This window comes from Phalacrocorax aristotelis, chromosome 1, assembly GCF_949628215.1.
Source record: "Phalacrocorax aristotelis chromosome 1, bGulAri2.1, whole genome shotgun sequence".
NCBI lineage: Eukaryota > Metazoa > Chordata > Aves > Suliformes > Phalacrocoracidae > Phalacrocorax > Phalacrocorax aristotelis.
The window spans coordinates 116,285,288-116,305,867 of NC_134276.1; the positions used below are offsets into that span (position 1 = coordinate 116,285,288).

General features: G+C 41.2%; 1 protein-coding gene across 2 annotated transcripts; it reads left to right on the top strand.

Moving 5' to 3' along the window:
* Positions 1–8,280: 8,280 nt before the first annotated feature.
* On the top strand, positions 8,281–19,842 carry CHMP2B (charged multivesicular body protein 2B). 2 transcript variants are annotated; one of them, XM_075102473.1, is made up of 7 exons: positions 8,302–8,447; positions 11,704–11,795; positions 13,535–13,598; positions 14,476–14,670; positions 17,178–17,280; positions 18,332–18,438; positions 18,593–19,842. In XM_075102473.1, exons 3-7 carry the CDS (start codon positions 13,596–13,598, stop codon positions 18,704–18,706), a joined length of 522 nt encoding a protein of 173 aa, XP_074958574.1. In that variant the 5' UTR covers positions 8,302–8,447; positions 11,704–11,795; positions 13,535–13,595; the 3' UTR covers positions 18,707–19,842. The 2 variants fall into 2 exon arrangements, with proteins under 2 accessions (XP_074958565.1, XP_074958574.1); XM_075102464.1 differs by lacking the exon at positions 13,535–13,598 and having other exon boundaries at positions 8,281–8,447.
* Positions 19,843–20,580: the final 738 nt, after the last annotated feature.

Here is a 20,580-nt window from a genome sequence, read left to right on the forward strand (position 1 = left end):
CTATTTTACAAGGAAACAGTTGCTACATTGCTCGCTTCAACAACTTAATACAAGTTAAGGAAAAAAAGCCACCATAGAGACATTTTTCCAGATACAATTTAAAGGTTAAGCCAGGCAAGTCCCCTGAATAGGGATCTAATTAGATCCAAAGGCTCAGCTCAGGAGGCTTGATGTTGTATGAGCAAAGGAGAGGCTGCTCAACATTGCTTCCGTCAGCGACAGCTAAGTCTCCCAGAAGGCTACAGACACTTGCATGTGAATCCTGGCTACCTCATTTACCCATGAAACATCCCAATTAACTTATAAAGGGATTATCCATATGAATTCTCACTGAAATTAATGTGGCCAAACATCTTTCCTGGCTTTGTAGAACTGAATCTTCATTTGCATGTGGCTGAGCTCCCACCCCGCCATCCCTGGAAATGGCACATATTTCACCCTAGCTGTATAAAGTGACGATGGAATTAAAGTGCTAAGAAAGAAATTGTTAAGCATGATGTAAAAACGGTGTTTGAACTACTCTAAAATAAATGGCATGCCTTTTTAAACAGTGAAAACAACATTGGTCTGGTTTTTTTTTCAATACTCATTCACACATAGGCAACAAAGAGAACATAGATTCAACTAAAATCAAATGAGATAAGAAACTGCTTCCAGAGTTGGTGCTGAAAACAAAGCACGCACAAGGGTCTACTGTGCTCCACTCTTGCAAGGCATAAACAGGGTCTGCAATAAACTGCTTGATGCTGCCTTGCTGGTCATAAAGCTATGAAAAAAGGGGTATGCCATTTTTTATAACACTTTAGGGCCCAATGCAATATAAAATATATCTGGCTTTCTGGCAGTATATGCTTTGGGAGCAGATTCTAGTGACTTTTATATACACTTTGTGATACAGGAACTGAACATATTTTTTGTTGGATTGGACCATTATCTAGCTACAGCTATTCTCAAAGGACAGCATAAGTGACAAGCATTCTCAACCCCAGTGAAAATATAAATCATTAACAAAAAGATCAAGACAAGAAATCCTTGATTTGACATTTCCAGTGTTAATATTCCTTTTATACTTAAAATAAACATCCTTTCTAAAAATATCAAAATGACTTTGTGTTCATGTGGATGCCAGAATACCATCACAACTCCAGTAAATAAATGTATGCTTCTTCTCACAGCTATCAGAAGACTGAATAACAAATGTTTTAAAGCATTGCAAAATCATCATAAATAAAAAATTTTTTGCCTTCTTAATGGATGAGGAAGATCACGCACTTCATTTAGAACAAAATTTAATATTAAAGTATTTCAATTTATCAAACCTTTAAAAAATAACCCCTCCATAAATATAATAACAAAAATGCTAAAAAAAAAGAAAGAGAATTGCACATATTAAGGATGCACCCTTTCATTTACCTAAGGCTCTGTCCTTGGTTTTCTTTCCCTCTATTGTTTCTGAAGTCTCATTCATTAGTACAAAACCTCCACTATCACTCTTGTTCTAGTAACTTATAGCTCTGCTGCCCTACTCCAGACTTCTATTTGAATTGAAATGTCAGTCTCTTTGTCCACCATTAGTTTATAGACATTCAGCTCCATAGGACAGTGCTTCCAACCTTCTTCCTTTCCTCATCAACACGATCACCACCACCTTCACTTCCATTATTGAGAGTGGTCAGTTGAGTGTCATCTCTAGATGCTCATTGTTTTAGCTGTATAAAAGTCTTATTAATCCCTCTACAGAGCAGGTCTGCTAGACCAGCCTTTCCTATCGAGTCACAAAGCTGAAGCTTTAGACCAGAAGATACTCATTACTGTGGTGCAAGATGAGCGCAACATCTTTCTTCACACCCCTGGAGAATCCAGCCTGGCTCCTTCAAAATGTTTTGTAGAAGGCCATCTTCTTAATTCATTACTTCCATCACATTGCCGTCGTCATCGCCCCCACCAAGTGGTTCCTTCAGTTATTTGCCACAAGCAGTGCATCTCTATTCAAGGCCTTCCCTAATCTATCCCAGCCTCTATACCTCCTCCACACCACCTCACGGCCACAGTCCACGCTGACTCCTTACTTCAGTTCTCATTAACTCTAGCTTTTAGCAACCAATTAGTAATTTTGCTTATGAACAACCATCTTTTGTCTTCTCCTGGCCTCATCACTGTTGGAAGGACTTCCTCACAAACTGACATGAAGGTCTTTTTTCAAATGCTTAACATCTTTTTACCTTGACACCTATGCACAGATAGTATGTAAGGAAACTTCTTGTTTCTTTGCACTGTCCAGTCTGTTGACATCCACATATTATTTCCTATTATACTGGGACAACATGTTCTTTGGGGGGGGTGGAGTTGTTTTGTTTCACCTCTAGTCCATTCCTAGCCCAAAGCAGTCATGTTCCTAGATAACAATGTAACACAAATAATGAACAACCACCCCCTTAAACTGAATTTCCTAGGTTTGTAATCCACTATTTTAAAACAACTCCGTGTTTTACCTGATAAAAAAAAACGTACGCACATTCTCAAATCTGAACAGGTCTAGATATGTTAAATATTGGTGTGTACTGAATTCCAGCTAAGCGAAGTATAACAACTTTACCATTAATGCAGCATTTTGCCTGGGCAATATAAACTAAATTTTATCTAAGATACACATAAGAAGTACAAACAATAACATTACCAAAAAGGTCTTCCCTTTAGGATCAGTAGATTGGGTTAAGGGCAAATTATTTGAAAACAAGTTACTAAGGCAATATTCAATCAAAATGACTACTATCAGCCATAAACATACGGGACCCTCTAACTACCCAAGGTAATAAGTCTTGTATATTATTGCTGGGAATTCCTTCAAAGCCCAAATCATTTTTAGTTTGGAAAGCTCTCTAATTTATTTTCCATGGTTGGGAGGAATCTGCTGCTAAACTAAAAATACAGTTTTACCCCCCATTATCTCTGCACATAAAGAGTCACAGAGCTTCGGGCTAGAATTAACATGAGATAGGCTATTACGACTGTAAGAACATTTAGCAGTCCCTGTTGACTTTGCAGATTGTAATAATAAATATCCTCCCCATAATCTCTTGCCCTTTTTTCTAAACTTGATGCCTTGAGGAGTTCTTGAAGCTTGTGATAAAATGCTAACAGTATTTACCTATTTGGTTGCTAGCCCGGATTTCCTTTTCTCCTTGGGCAAAGACATTTAAAGATACAATATTTGCAAGCAAATGCTTTTAAAAGTATAACCCTTGATTTCATGAATGCCCTACAGAAATATGATGTCCTACTGTACTTGATTACTGAAGCAAAACTAAATCTATGTGTACAGAGTAATGGCACTATTTTATAATGAAGTGTTCTCTCTTCCACCAAGGAAGAACCTTGCAATCAGATGTGAAGGTTATAAAAGATGTAGTCTGCAACTCAAAAGTACCTTATTATTGCCAATCAAGGTAATAATTAAAACACTATTTCTGTAAGGAGGGGTTAGGCATTTAGAAGGTTTCACAAAGCACTGAACTTCATGCACATATTAAATGGAGCAAAGGACTTATACTTTATTAGGAAGATGCTGAAAGTGACTGAAACTAAGGTGTAATCTTGCACACATAAGTATCTTACTTTGATAGGCTCTTTCCATGCAACAGAAAAAGCTTACTTGCCTAGTTACTCACATATATTAAGGATGGTTGGAGGTTTTTATTTTGTTTTGGTTTGTGTTTGTTTCACCCTGAATTGTTTGCAAATACATCCAGTAGTAAGAAATTAAGATGAAGAAAACATCCTTTAAATGTTCAGATTTCCAGTACACTAAAAGCTCTTCAGCAAACTTTACAGTAGCATTTCATATTTACGATACTAGAGTTTTTCTTCAACTCATTCTTTCCAGTTTTTACTTACCCAGAAGCCTGTCAAGTGAATTCAGGGGATTATCAGGTAAAATATGCACATCACAAAGCCCCTCTCACATAAAAAGACAATTTCGTTCTCCGCAGATGTCACGCAGCCCTCAAAAGAACAAATTAAATCAAACCATGCTTCCGCACCTAAATGTGTGCTTCCCTCTAGCCTGTACACCTTGTATGCTGTAAGGAATAGATGAGTGACGATCTATTGGCAATTGATCCTCTGTAGACAAAGAAAACCAGAAACAATTAAGTTATAAGACCAACAATACACCCTCTCTGCTTCACATACATGCCCAATTCAACTTAAATTGTGAACAGATGGGAAGCAAGACATTCACTCATATTTCAGATCCACCGCATTCCTCAATATTTTCTTAAATTCATGAAAAATATATTTTTTTTAATGAAAATGTTTAGAATTATAAACTATTTCCAAATATATAATCCACTGATTGTTCTGTAGCTCACTGACTTGATTCCCATTGCAACCTCATTTATTTTGGTGTTATTCTTACCTGACCACAATTCACTACTGCCATTCTTTGTAGACTGTTAAATAATTTTCCCTTATGAAATTTGTCTTATAATTTTACTTCCAGTGTTTCTAATGGTTATTTCATACTTGTATATTTGCTAGATGTGACTTCCCCTTTCCTCCTATGAATTAAGTATTTTTCAGTTCTCATGTGCTTCCTGCAAAAGTTGCTGGAAAGTTATCTAATCTGCAAGGTGAGGGAGAGATATCCTGTATAAAACCCTTTTTTATACTTGTATACATAAATAAACAATTTCATTTTGAACAAAGCAGAGAAAATGAATTTCGGAACCATGGTACTGGAGGGAACCTCCAGCGCCTTACAGCTGCATCATTTCCACTGCTCTTCTCCATCCCCTTTATCCTCACATCTAGGCCTTTCTTCATCTATTCCTAGTGTTTCTAACCATTTATTCTCCTTCACAAATTGCCGCACACACCTTTTGTGATGACCACCGATCCTCCCCTGCCCCTTTCCACTTCACCTTCTCCCCAGTGTCTCACATTCTGTGCCCACAGAGCACGTTGCCATCACCTCTCTGCCCTGGAGAGCACGCTCCAATTTCCAACTACCATTCCCAAAGTATGTAATCAGAGAACATTACGACATACACACAGGCTTCAGCAGAGCCATATATTTTAACACAGCCATAGCACTCAGCCTGTGCCACAGCAGGTTCTTACTCAGGAAAGAAATGCAGGTGTTGAGCTGAACTGCAGCCTGAGCTTCTAAATGGTCTGCCACTCTCCCAACGCCTTTTCCTTTCTGTCTCCATCCTAACTCAGCCCGCTTTCGTAGGACAAGATGTAAGGTCATGTAGCCTGTAAAGCAAGATGTCAAAATCTTACACGTGTAAGTGCCATGTCATTCAATTTCAGCGGAGCTTCTCCAGGATAAATTAAAGCATTAGCAAGTCTTTGCAGGATTTGGAAGATGGCCAGCTGCTGAGACCTCAAAGACATTTTATTTTACACGTTAAGAGCTGTGCATTTCATATAACAATACATATATACCAGTCTTTGATCATTTATCTCCTTCAGACTCCTGTAATTTTCAACTTACCCACTCCATTCTTTACTACACGTGGCCTCATTTAATTTCCTTATAACTGCAGATGAGAAATTAGGCAGGCCCAGAATAGATCAGAGTACTGAATTTGGGTTGTTATCCACAAGGCATCCCAAGACAGTCTGCCTTAGCTTGTCAGCTAAAGTTCACTTTCAATGTTTCCCTCATCCTAGAAAGGGAGATAAGGAAGACTAATAACTTTCATTAGACCAGCTGATATAGCCAGAAAACTTGAAAAGATTTAAAGCATAACCTTGAGTTTCTTCAAGACTCACATGCCAGAAAGCTCACCTCTCCTTGTTCTCCTGCGAGTGCATCAGAAAAGTATTTTTGCATATCAGCCACTATCTCTACTATTCTAGAAAGAGCTGATTTGCAAGCATCTCTTCATAGCAGCCATTTCATCTGAGCACCTGAACATGATTAACATCAAGCAGACTGAACATAGTCACCTGGTTTAAATTAGCAATATGCTTAAATACTCCAATGGACTAAAGCTAGAGTAGCTTATGTATTTAAAAGAAACCTCCACCTTTTTCTAAGTACAACTCTGGAACACCGATGGCATTTCCTGCAATTAATCTGTTTTTCTTATCCAAATTACTTTTTATACTTTGATTTGAAGGTGCTCAATTTCAAATTAATACAGGATATTGTATTATCTTTCTGAACCAGTTCTTGTGTCCCGCTTTACTCAATGTCCAACAGAAAATACAGTCCCTGCTTCTGTTTGCTACTGATATTTGCATACAGTCACTAGATCAAGGTTATTTATTCCATCTGGTTGATTTTTAAAGTTTGTTCATAGCATAAAGGACTACAATATTCTTTTTACATTTTGTTTTGCAAATAGATCCTGAAACAAGACATTGAGAATCTGAAAGAAACACTGACATTTAAGCATTATTCTTTTAAAAGATAAATTCAAGGGTTTCTCTTGTCCTATCACTACTACCAAAAAATTCAAATCAAGTACAGGACAGCACCCCAGCAGCCAGGCTTACAGCATAAAAAAAGTAAGTCTTGGCAAGCAATAGCTCCGACATGCTTTATTTATTGCAACCATGAAGCCTATTACCGACATCTTGGTTTACCTCATTGCAAATAAACATTCATGAAGAAATATTGTGGAAAAATGCTCTCCTGGTCTCATAGCTAATTAGTGCAATTTTAAGAGTACCCCATAGTTAAGCTGCCCGGCCTGTCTCTCAAGGAAAGCGGGGAACTGAATCTAAATTACAAGCGCTCTCCTCCCCTTCGTCTGTGCATTTTCAAAGCCAGGATTTCAGTTTTGCTTACTAACTCATCTCTGACTGATCTGACCTGAGAGACAGTAGAGACATACAGGAATAAACTTGCAAAGTGTATTTTATTAAACTTATCTCTCAGTGAATTGCTAAACTTCCATAGTACCTATGTCATTCACACATGATCTGAATTTCGGTCTGGCACAATCGGTACAAAATAACCAAAGGGCCATATGAAAAACAATAAAAACTTGCTATTTGCAATAAAGTGACTATTTTCAGAAAATCAAGAAACACTGACACCAAATACATAGTTTGTATCTACCTCTAGCCACATATATCTTTACACTGCTATTATAATAGTCTGATACATTGTTTTTTCCACGCAAGGCCATAAAAGCATGGTTTATTAGGGTACTGCCACCATAAACTTACAATTCTTCCTCAGGTTAAATTTATACCTAGCTATCAAAATGCATTATTACATTACAATCACTTGTTTTTCCTTGCAAATTAACATAACCCCCCCACAGCACTTCAAAGTAAGTGAAGGTGTTCCTAGCTAGTATTCAAACGGGTAGCTCCGTATTTTCTGCTAGAGCTCCTTTTCTGTTTTCTAAGGTCACGATACGCATGTAGATAATTGCCAGTGATGAAACCCCAGCTACGTTATAAGCTGCCTTATTAAAAATTAAGGATTGTAATTAGACCCTGAAAACCAAGAAAATTATTATTGCCATTTTCCTACTCCCACACCTCGCGCGCCCCGGCAGCTGCGACCCACGGACAAAGGCTTATCTGGGGAGGCGGCTGCGTGACCCTTCCCCAGGCAGGGCGAGGGTTCAGCGCTGGCAGGCGCCTCAGCGGGGCCCGGCGCTGCCCCCGCAGCGGCCGCAGCCGACCCGCGCCTCGGTCCGCGCCACGCGTGCGCTGCGGCCCCTCGCCCCCGCTGCCACCGCCAGGAAACAGCCCCACGCGCGTGTCGATGTGCGGCCTGAGCCCGAGTCCCTCCGGCTGCCCACGCAGCAAGTTGCCCGGGGAGAGGCGGCGCGGGAGCTGAGCCCCGAGAGCACCACGTTGCTGAATGTACTTAGTTCTTAATAATTTGAGGCACAGGAAGAAAAGCTGAACCATTTATCGGTGCATGGCGCGGGAAGCCACGCAGGCCCGGCCCGCCGCGCCCGCACTCCGCCGCCGGCCGGGCTTCCCCAGCCCCCCCGGAGCGGGTCCCAGGCCCGCCCGTGTCCCGTCACCACCCGCCGCCCGGGACGGTCCCCGGCGCCCCCCCCCCCCCGCCGCTCGGTCCGACCAAACTCGGCCGCGGAGGGACACCCGGCAGGGAGGTGCTGCCGCTGGCCCGCCCCGGGCACCGACTCCTCCAGGGGCAGAAGCGCCACCGCCGCAGCCACCCCCACTCCCCCCGCGGGAAACGTGGCCCGGGCCCCTCACGGTTAGCGGCCACCCCCAGCCGCCGCCGCGGGGTAGGCGGGGGTAGCGCCGTGGCCCGGCCCGTCCCAGCCCCGTCCCGCCCCTCGACGGCGGGGAGGCGGAGCCGGGACGGTGTGCGGGGCCCGGCCGCTTCCTGGTCACCTGAGGAGGAGGCAGGAGCCCGCTGAGGCGGCGGCGGCGGGCTCCGGCGGCTCCGGGTCTGGCTGTCGCCATGGCCTCGCTCTTCAAGAAGAAGACTGTGGACGGTGAGCGAGGCGCGGGACCGCTGGCGCCCAGGGGAGGGCCCCGCCGCCCCTCTGGCAGCCCGGGGGCGGCTTCCCCCGGCCCTCGTACGGTCCCGGGCCCCGGCCCAGGCGGGAGCGGGGGCGCGGGGGTGGTGACGGTGCCTGCGAGGCGGCCGTGGGCCCTGTGTCCCGGCGGAGCGGGAACTCGCAGGGGGAGGAGGAGGAGGCCACAGCCCGCCCGAGGTGACTCACCGGCGGCGCCCGGGCCGGGCGGGGCGGCGGGGAGAGCCCCCCGGCCGGCCCGGGCCGGCCCCCCGGGACAGCGAGGCGAGGGGTTCCCGGGGCCTCGGGCCCTGTGGGGCGGCCGGGCCGGGGCGAGGTGTGGTGAGAGCCGGGCCCTGGTGGTACCGGTCGGTGGGTGAGGGGAGAGGAGGAGGAACAACAACGTCCCTCGTTGGCAGCAAGGGAACAAAACAGGCCGGCGAAGAGTTGCCGAGGGCGAGAATGAGCAGGGGGCGAGCGGTGCGGGAGCCGGCCGGCTGCGGCGGGGTCAGGCGGCCGGGCATGGCCGCAGGCGCCCGGAGCCGCTGCCCGGCCGCGCAGGCAGCAGCTGTCCCGGCCGCCGCTTGCGCCCTCGGCTTCGCGCGGGGGCCTGCGGGCACGTTGGCCCTGGTGTTTCTGTAGGCAGTCTGTTGACAGCGCTCTCGGTCTTAACGCGAAAAGGGCTTTCTCCAAAGTAAAGCCAAAAAATATCGCTTACCTGACAGCAGCCCGGTGGGCGACGGTCAGCCCTCCAAATCGGTGTGCCCCACGCGTGGCTGTAGGGCAGAGGCGGCCGGGGGTTGGCGGGAGCCCCGGAGCTGGTGCTCTGGCATGTTGGGTGCCCTGTGTCAAATCAGGCGGGTCCTCGTTCGAAAACGGCACACCAAAAATGACGCTGTGCATCAACCAATTGCACGTCACCGAGGGAGAGTACGTATATTTCCCACTTGCCTCTTCCCATTTTTGGTGCCACACCTGAGAGGGGAGGAAGGGGGAGATGGCACTAAGCTTCCATAACCAAGGCGGATTGTAGGAGCCAGGTCAAGCTGTGTTGGGTGTCTCTTGTCCAACCTGTTTTAAGGAATGGAGGTGCTTCCTCCTTACCCTGGCCTGCGAGGCGGCTGTCGGCGGTGTGACACACAGGAGCGGCTATCAGCAAAAGGCTGTCTCAGGAATACCCCGTCTTCTTCTGTCTGCTGTGGTGAAGCTAGGAATTTCTGTCAGTTATCACAGAGAAACAGGAACCAAGTTCTCATCTTGACCTTCACTTGCAAAAACAAATGAAAGGGCATGTAACTGCAGATAGCTGTTGTTTTTGGTTTATTGCTATCCTTAGCTTTAGCCACTATGTGAGATCAGAAACAACAGAAATAAGCATCGTGCTCACCCTTATGGTCTCCTGACTTAAGTACAGGTCTTGCTTCTTATTGTCTTGAAGTTCCTACCTCTCAAGCTTTCTACACTAATGGATTATTTTTTTTAGATAGTTATTGTAGTTAGGAAAGACAGTCTTGTATGTAGCTATTAAGGCTTTTCTTTCATTTTTGCAAGTGCAGCTGTGCAAGTAATAAACGCTTGCCTACCTTCAAAATGACTTGCCTGTAGCATTGTTTTCAGAATAATTTTCACCGCTGCTTCGCTGGTGTGAAGAACGCGGTGTTATATTCCATGTCATCTTTCAGCTCTTCGTTACTGTCTGTTGAAAAGCCTACATCTCCTGAAGATGCTTTTTGTGTAGTTCTCAGAGCAGTTGTAGCATTGTAAAAACAGGTCACTTTCTCACAAAGTTTGTTTGGAATACGTACTTATTTGCCAAAAACAATTGGTGGGAGGGGGCAGTGTATATGCCTTCTTGAAATGCCACTGAAGCTTTAATTTTTTTATTCAAGCCTATTACGGTTGAAATAATTTCAGCAATGGGTATTTTATAGTGTGTCTGGTTGTAGGAATGAAGAACGTGAAAGCTTCTTTCTGTATGTAGAAAAATTGTTGCAAGCCTTAAAAAATGAAAAGGGTGGTTGTGGTTTCTAGAATTTATCCTTCATGCCTTTATTTCTGTTAGTAGCTCTGCCTGTTTGTACTGATTTTCACGTGCTTCAAGCTTTGTAAGTACAATACCAGTGCCCTGCCATGATGTTACTTATGTGGATTGGAAGAAAGCGCTCTAAACAAAGTTTATGTGAGAGTCTGCTCCTTTTAAACTCCCACCCAAAGCTTATCTAATGTTTTGTAGACACATACTTTTAGGAAAAGATTCATCTACTCGTAATGTACTAACTTCTTTCCTCAATAAAGGTCAGAGGATGCTGAGTCAGATGCAGATGTCTCTACCTTTGCCCTGGTGAATCACACCGAAGTGTGTGTTGTAAATTTTCAGAGTTAATTGCAACTAGCATGATTGATGCCTATATTGTAAATAATACTTGCTTAAATAAGTGGATGTTACTGGTAAGTAATTTTTAAATATTAGAGTGGACAAAACTCCTATGAAGGGTGGAACGTTTCACCTGACAGACAGTGTCCAAGCTGCTGCTGGCTACCTCGGTTGTCAGGAAACTTAGATTTGGTATAAAGGCCTCCACTTTCATATCTTACTATTCTTAAGCATCTGCTAATTGAAAAAGTTTGAACGCTATTGCTTTGTAGTCCAACTTGAAGTTGGGCTGCACAGGCGTGCCATATTTGTGGCAGAGAGTAGTCTCTATCGAACCAGAATAAGGACAGAGAAGAGCAGGATCCGGGACTTGCACCTAGGAGTATCTTCACTGTTAATTGGCTTGGGAAATCCTTAACTGCTCTGAAGGCCCAGATAGGAGGTTTCTTGAGCTGGTCTATGTGTGGCAGTTAGACCTGGGTGAAAAGCAGTGGACTCACAGTGAATATGTTGTTGCTGAGTTAGGGTTGAACTTGCAGAAAAGTGTGTGTACCTAATTCTTAACTGTGTGTTAAGGCCTTCGCTGTGGTTATGGTGCAAAGAAACATACTAGATAAAACAGTCTTTTCATTATGGGGTATGGCCTGTGCTACTGAAACATAATCATGTTGTATACATAAAGTTGTATTTTTCTGATATTTAATATATTTGAAATGCTGATAGTTCTTTGATAGCTGGCAGTTCGTTCTGAACAAAGGCTCAGAGGCTGTCAAACATGCTGTATGTCTGCAGAGTGCTTAGCAGACAAGGTGTTTATGTAGTATTGAAAACTTTTCCCAGCTATAAATATTTTCTTTCCAGATATAATAAAGGAGCAAAATCGAGAGTTAAGAGGTACTCAGAGGGCTATAACCAGAGACAGAGCAGCACTTGAAAAACAGGAAAAACAACTGGTAAGTAGAGCAGGGAGCTTTATTTTACTCTTTAAAAACAAACACATACCCCCAGTATAAAACTTGCCAAGTGTTAGAGATACTACTCCATGTATAATAACTGAAAACTAAAGAAGTTGTCTTCCCCTTTTTGTCATTTCAGTTATTGAAATTGTGTCGGAAAAAATTTACTATCTGAAAGTGATTCTCAGTCTTTATTGTAGGAAAAGCCTAAAACAATGTGTCTAGATTAAACAACCACATTCATTTTTCCCTTCCATTCTTAGCATTCTGTATCTTTCTGAAGTTTTTTTCTAACAGGCTTGTAAATCAGTGGTCTTGTGGTGGAAAAACTAAAAGTGTCAGTGATATCATTTGTTACCATGACTCTCCAGTGGGAGAGAGTACTTGAAAAACCATAGGGTATCATGAATACCCAGTAGGGTTTTTATTTTCATTCATACAGAACTTCCCTAAAACTAGCTAATAATAGTAAAACTATCTGCCTAAATTAAGATCTATTTAAAACTTAGTGTGTGCAAGCTATAAAGTATTCAGTGAATGGATGCTGCACCTGTGTGGCAGTATAAGTGGATAAATGGATGTGACAGATGGTGGGGTCTGATGCATGAAGACATGCTCAGACTGTGGGAAAAGCTATGCAAATCAGGCCACTGTTTCAGTAGCTATCGCAGTGCTGTTTCATGGCACCAGGTCACATAAATACCAAGGAGAAGTGAAATATGTCTTTGAAAAAGTTAACGTTTGCTGTTAGGATGAGAGAATCAATGGACGATAAACACTACTTTTCAGAGTCAGATCAGGCGAAAAAGACGAAGAGCTTGTCAGTCAATGTCAGAACATTTTGTTATGTACTTTCTTCAGAAAGACTTTTTTCCCCCCTTAACTATGAGGTACTACTCAGAGAAAACGTAGTTATATTAATTCTACATATAAAAATATCTTGAAATATGCAGACGTTTCTGCTTCAGTTCAGTAACCTCATCTGACTAGATGAATTTTGATTATTTTTTTTCCCAAAAGAACATAACTGACTTTAATAAGCTTGTTCCAAACCTCTCAAAAGCAAATAATGTATTGCAGCTCTTTATCCAAATTCTTCTTAATTAAGAATAAAATTATCTATATCTAGGATTTGATTTCTGCAGCTGGATTATCTGCAGTGATTTAGCAACGGTTGGTGTAGGTTTCTGTTTTGCTTTGAAAATCAGGTTATAAATGCTACTTAGGTATTTCATCTCAGTTAAAAAAAAAAATCCTTATTTTCAGATGTTTGCTCTTAAAATTAGGGTGCAAACTAATCCCTCCTATCCCTCACAATACTTGAGGTATGAAAAAAGGAGATAATATTCTGGACATGCTATAGAAATTTGTTTTTGTGGTCTCTGAGCTACTTACAAAGAGGACAGCTTTACATATATTTCAGGCCTCTAATGTTTGACAAGTTTCATGCTCCTTACTTGCTGATCTGTACCTTCTTGGATTAAAATTAGTACGTATGACACAGCATTTCAGAAATTACAGATTTACAGAGAAGATCTTGTGCCAGTGCCACCTCTACAGTAAACTTAATCATGATCTTTCCTAGAAGTAAAGCTGATGCAGTGGGTTAGTTTACACTTGCCTTTGTTTTGCATGTCCTGGTGGCCAGTATTGACCTTTTCAGACAGTGTATCTTGTTATGAGTGCAGTTTTCTGGACTACCAGTGCACATAAATGAAACAACTGTATTTCTATAGCAGGTACATTCTCCTGAGGAATCACAGGAGAAAACTGCTTTCTAAAGGCTGCTTTTACTTAATGGTAAGAATCAAAATGTACAATTGGACATATACAAAGAACTGAGGTACTATGGCAAGCCCTCCTTAAAAAGGCTGAAGAGGAAAAATGAGTTGAAAAGGTTGCATTACCAATTCACAAATCAGAAGGCATACCTTGAAAAATCCCAGGTGACAAACTTTTTCCTGGCACCTTGGGGCTGAATAGCTTGCTACGTCTCCTTGAATTGACAGATGGAGATTTGGGGATTTTTTTGTATGCCAGAGGTGTCTTAAGGTTTAAGCACATGTTGTAGACAAATTATAACACTTTTACTATGTGCTAAGTTAAGTCCAGCTTAATTATACAGGCAAACAGCCTATAATTATTGCTCATCTAACTTTATCTACTTCTTCCCCAAAAAGGTTATGAGATTCTCTTGAGGCTGAAAAAGTGTTAAAAAGAACCTCTGAACTCCCCAGTGTGGCTTCATTGCCCGGGAATGCAAGAACTCAAAGATGATTAGAGCTGTGGCACTAATAGTTGGCTGGCCATAATAATTTCTTCACTTTGGGGTTTGATTTCTTTTTTTAAGTGTTACTTCTTATCCAGATATGGAATTAAATGTGCACATATAAGTGAACGTGGAGTTATGCAGAAGTCAAAGCCTTTTGGGGAACTGTGTGCTACCATACTGTAATCCAGATTTCTTGTGTTTTTTCCTTCTGGTCAAATCATAACAGCATTGCATTTATTCGACTAAATAGCCTTGGTAGAAAAGCAAGGAAGACTATGTAACTTTCAATGTCTTAAAAAAATCAAGAGGACAGTTAACTTCTGGAATGTAATTATTAGTGTTAAGTCTTAGTTATAGTCTTTGAGTGAAAATTCTGTAGAATTAATCTTATACCCTTTTTAACAGGAATTGGAAATAAAGAAAATGGCTAAGACTGGCAACAAAGAAGCCTGTAAAGTGCTAGCCAAACAGCTCGTACAACTGCGGAAGCAGAAAAATCGAACGTATGCTGTTAGCTCTAAAGTGACTTCTATGTCGACTCAAACAAAGGTCATGAACTCTCAGATGAAGATGGCAGGAGCTATGTCAACCACAGCAAAAGTAAGACGTTACAAGACATTCTTTTACATTAAGATGCAGCATGTTATTGCAAAAGTTAGGTTGTGTTATTTTGTACAAGATAACTGAAGGGATAAAACTTAGTGCGTAATACCCCAAACGGTGTTGAGGATACAGTAGGGAAATGTAATTTGATTCATATTATGAATTTTTTTTTCTAGTCAACCCAGCCAGTTAGCACCTACTAAGCGTATTTTCTTGGGCTAGACATCTGTCCAATGTTTGCGTGACAAAAAAAAACTCTGATGCCAGTGGAAGAACTCTTAGTACATCAAAAAAACCCAAACCATGCCTCTGCAGTGTCTTGCCTGTATATCTTGTCACAAGCAGTTTTTATTGAGAAAAAGTAGGGCGTGCTTTGTCTAGAAATCAAGGCAGTGTGTCAGTGTAGCTTTATGGCTTGTGCAAAAAGTAGGTTATTGCTTTGGATATTAAGTTCCTAAGGAAATCTAATCTGGAGTTGCCTGTCATTCTCACTCTCTGTGCTCTAAGGAAACAGTATTGCATTAAGTTTTCTAACAAATCTCATCTCATAAGAGCCTGAAAAGTCTCGTTATCTGAGACAGTTGTGAACTTCCCCCATTTCCCTGAAATGATAAATAGGGAGCTTGCTTTTGGCAAGGAGGATTGTTCAGCTTGAGGTGTAGGAAACAGAATTAGTGCACAGCATCGTAGACGAGTTGTGTTTTTATCACGGTCCAAGTTAAATCCAGTTACGTGCCAGTTAAACACAGTAATGCAACGCAACTTAGTGCAGAAAGTAATTACTGCTAAGGCTTTGCTGTCAGATACCTTTTAGAAGCAGTGTGTTGGCAGAAATCAGCTGTTCAGTGATACAAAGTTGTGGCTCTGTAGCAAAATTCCCATCCTCCATGACTAACCCACAAAGGGGGGGGGCGCTTGTCTGACTGTACAGCCGATCAAGTTAAACAGCTTATTCAGTATTCCTACAAGTGTTGCATGTGAACAGGTTGGTCATGCTTTGTAATTATTACGTGGCTGACTTGTTTTTATCTATGAGACATCTTTGATTAAATTTCTCAAAACCAAAGTGTCACTAGACTAATTGTGAAGGTTAAGTCAGTAGAAAAAAAAATATTTTAAAAAATAAATTAACCAGCTCCAGAAAAGTAATGTGTTTTGAAACACAGCAGGTACTTCGATGGACTAGTTTGGGTAATGTTATTGGAGAGGAAGGTGTTAAATTCTTCTAGTCACTTTTAAAGAGAGCATTTTGCCTTATCAACATGGGAAGCTTATAAAAGAAAAGTTCAGTCGTTTCTTTGAAGCTTAAACTATTCTTAATCTCATACAACTATCAGTGAAAAAATGTGGAGTCAGTTGCCTCAACGAGCATGGCAAATACGTGAATGTGAAGCTTTCAGAGTATTTTTCTATATACTTTTTAGCATGTATGGCACTAATTTTGGACGTAGTAAAGTCTGGTTAATATTTACCTGTTTCTTTTAATCATGCATCTGACCCTTATTTTCTGAAGATATAAAAATTCTATATCAGTTTAGTGCAAATATTTTTGATGTCCATATATAACTCTCGTAAAAGAATTCTAAACAACCAATACCTTTGAAGTCTAGAACAACTTTTTAAATTCACATAATGTGACTATGAACACAGTCTTTGAAATTAGAAGTGTAATATATTATCTCTTTAAACAAACTCAGACGTGAAGGCAGAAGAGCTTCTGTGAAGCCAGTAGTGGCTGCAGTAGCTGGATAGCATCCCTTTTAATTAACCAACTCTTTTATCTTCTCAAAGATAGTTAGACTTTACGTTTGAATAGCTCATGTCTATATTTAGGTTTTGGCGTCCCATGAGAGATGCAGTAGCTTGCTTCTTAGGAAAGAAGAAAATGTTAAATACTGGTGCGTGCAAAGGCAGTGCTGCACGCTTGTAGTAAACCAGGTGAAGTGTATTACACTGTCACAGAAAGATCTCTGCCCATTGCAAAGGTTCACACTAAGCTGACATGTGCTTCCTGAACACTGTATTTGCTTTTCAGAGAAAAGTAACTTTTCCATTAAACTATAACATTAAAAAAACAATTGCAATTTAACGCCTGTCCTCTAGTGGTGGTTCAAATAAATGTTCCTTATGGAATAAACAAACCTGCAGCCATTTACCTTTTTAAAGTGTTTAGCCTGCAAAGTAGGAAATGTTGTCCCACTCTTTTCATTTAGATCAGGCAGATTTTTCCTAATATAAGGCAACGAGAAGGGTTGTGGTGAAAGAAAGGTGCATACATTTAAAAGCCTATCTGTTAGGGTAGCGGATAGCAATATTTCTTACTAGGTGCAGACTGTACTATTGATCTGTTGTGTATCTACAGTTCTGACAAGATGAAAAGAGACAAGGAAAGTGAAATTTGGACTGAAGGATTTTTATTAGAAAAGTCTTGGTCCTTCTTAACATATATACCAGCCTTTACTAATGTCTTATTGTATGATTAAGGGTATTTTCAATATTAATAGACAATGCAAGCAGTTAATAAGAAAATGGACCCACAAAAGACCCTACAAACTATGCAGAATTTCCAGAAGGAGAACATGAAGATGGAAATGACTGAAGAAATGAGTAAGTTCTGCCCTACAGGGAGCAGCTAGCTGCAGCCCACAGCGCTGTTGAAGGGGTAGAACCAGTCTAGAAATACTGACGCTTGAGGTTTTGTTTCTACAATACACGAGATTGACAGCAGAAATGAAGAGTAAACAAAACAATGCGTGTCTGAGCAGGGAAGCTGTCTTGGGCTTTTTAATAGCTCTAGAGACATAAGTCTGCTTCTCATCTTCATGCAAAAAAACATACTGGAAGGAAAGGGGATTTGAGACCAGCTCAAAACCTCGTTGGCATAACTGGTAGGGGGGACTTGAAAAAATGCCTTGTCTGTAGCTGATAGTTCTGCATGTGCTTTTTCTTCTTCTGGCACTGGACACTTAAAAATATGGGTTTAATTTCGACATTATTGGTCATCTCAGCTTTACGTACATGGTGGTAGGGGATGTTTTTGTATCCTTTTTTATTTCAAGCCACAAACTTCTTGGGGAGGTGGGGGGGTGGCAAGTTTCTTTTTCCTGATTGCGTCTGTCCACTGTCAGTTAAATACCAAACTTCCTGTTGTTGCTAGCACAGTCTCCTTCCTACCCTAATCCCTGCCACTGTGTTGGCTGTAGTCAGTGGCATGGACTCAAAACAGTATTGTTGAGCGAGATGTGAACACCTCAGCTGCAGAGAACTGAATTGTTGCAATCCAGAAATTAGCTGAATAATTAACAATTTTGCAACTTATTTGGAGGAGGAAGAGGATTTTTATGGAACTGTAGAAGATGTTTTTAAGAAATGTTAAAATCTATTAGGGGGAAATAGAGCAACTGAACTATTTTGATGAAACTGAATGTTTCTATAAAAGCAGTCATGCCTTACCCTGTTGTTGCTCTAGCTGTGCTAACAGGCTTTGCAAGGCAGAGGTAAGAAAGCCTCTCTGATATACAGCTGCTTTCTGTTGGTATCTCATACGCTGGTATTAGTACTGCATGCTGGGTGGGTAGAGAGATGGTACTAAGTTATTTCAGAAATATTTCTGCTTAATGTGGTATGGATTTTTTTTTTTTTCCTTCTTTCTTCTAAGTAAATGATACTCTGGATGATATTTTTGATGCTTCTGATGAAGAGGAAGAAAGCCAGGATATTGTTAACCAAGTGCTTGATGAGATAGGAATTGAAATCTCTGGAAAGGTATGGCTATTTTTACATAGTTCATGTGCTTCTTCCCCTTCATTCTCTTTTTTAAAATAGTTTATTCTAGCAGCCTTTAATTTACAGTCCTATTCTAGAAGTCAGCTTGTCATGACGTGTATTATTTTGACTGAAGAAAGGTTCTGTCTTCTAGATGGCCAAAGCTCCGTCAGCCGCCAGAGGCTTACCATCTGCTTCAACATCGAAAGCTGCTACCATATCAGATGAAGAGATTGAACGACAGCTCAAAGCTTTGGGAGTTGATTAGCTTGATGGGAATATACAGCCTGCCTGCCGCTTACTCAGCTGCAGACAGATACAAAAAGTGCAAATGCTCTTTCAATGCAACCAATGCCTAGGAAAACTCTGAAGCTTCAGAAATGACAGCTTGAAGTTGGTACTGGGGGAAGGAGAAGGGAAGAATACTTTGCATCAATTTACAGGAGAACTACACTTGGTGTGTCCATTGCATGGAGTCTTTTTGAGCACTGGACCAACCAGGGATGTAGTTCTAATGATAGAGCTACATTTATACCTAATCTGAATCTTTCCTCAGAATTCAAAGTTTTCTTCTATCTCAGTTGCATACCTATCTTTAGAATTGGCTATTCTGTGGCTGGTGGTGATGCCTCCTAGGACAGCACCTATATAATATATTTCATTTTTATAAAACTATTGCTGTAGAAAAATTTAGTCTGTCACCTTAGCACAAATGAAACGTCACCTTTGCTCTTAGTTGGAAACTGTTTTCTTTTGATGAGAAACAGGCTTGAAAGTCTAACAAATTTAGGCAGAAAGAAAAAGCATTTTATTCTTTCAAGTTCCTGTAGTAACTTTTGAGTTCATTAAATAATAGCTAGTTACTCTTTTTACTGAAAGGGAAGCATACAGTTCTAGTGCAGTTAATTTTAATGGAAGAGGGTTTAAATTTTTTAGTGAACTTTGTTGCATGAAAGGCACTGATTGAACTCCATTGTACTGTAACATAGCTGGTTTCAACAGAATTGCTGTGCCTTTATGTATATAAATCTTGTACCTTTGTGATTTTTTTCAGAATGAGTCTTTGAAAGGTGAGTAAACTGTAATTAAGATAGGTTTCACAGAACGCTATGGCAAGAGCTCTGTGTACTCTTGATGGGACTCGGTGCTGAAGTTCAAAAATGCACTTGTTCAGAAATGCAACTTGCGCACTTGCAAAAAGGACATTTGCCTGAAACAATATTTGTATATAATTTTACAGTATTTCTTAATGGAAGATGACTGTGCATAATTGTATTGTTTACTAAGATGCATTTGATCACATTGATAAGCTAAATCTAAATTTTAGTTTTGAGAACCATTTTGAACGATACATGATAATTACTTGTCTAAACACTATAATAAAAGCGTCCTGGTTCCATGAAAGCTTTTCTGTGGTCTCTGAACTGTATCAGCATGATTCTAGCTTTAAGTGGAACGCGTTGGGCTAATGAAATAAGAGCTGTTGATAGTTTAAATAAATGACGAAGTCTCAGAATGCAGTTCCCAGTTATGGCTTTCCAGATGGTGTGAAGCTCCTCAGCCCTTATGCTGCTGGAGTTTATTTGCCCCTCAGTTGTGCTGATTTAGTGGGGCTGTTCATTGAACAGAAACAACAAAATCATCTTGGCTGTAAAAGGTGAAAAGCAAAATACCTCCTAAGAGTTGAGACCAGGATAACGGGTGGGGACAGACTTCGTAAGGAGACTTTGCTGCTAGAGAAAGTGTAGCAGGAAACTGTAACCTCTATGACGCTACTGTTGTCACACCATCTGCTTTTTAGGATTGAAGTCAGCAGAGAAAATAAAAACAGGTGAGCCTTCATCTGGTTTTTGGCATAGAAATTGAAGTGTTCTTTCTCTTTGAAGAAAGTAATGGACAAACTATGGATCTGTGAGGTAGTGGGTAGGAGTGTGTAAGTTTATATATTGCATATATCTGATATGGGGTGAATATACTTTTTTCTTTTTACAGGTTATTTTGTAAAAAAAATCTAATAAAAGGCTTTTTTCCACAATGACTTTGTCGTCTGTAGGGTTAGTCTTACACATGTGTCTCTTAGTGGGCTTTCTTTGGACTCCTGTTAGCTCTGATAATTTTTCCTTTCACCTGAGCTATAAACCA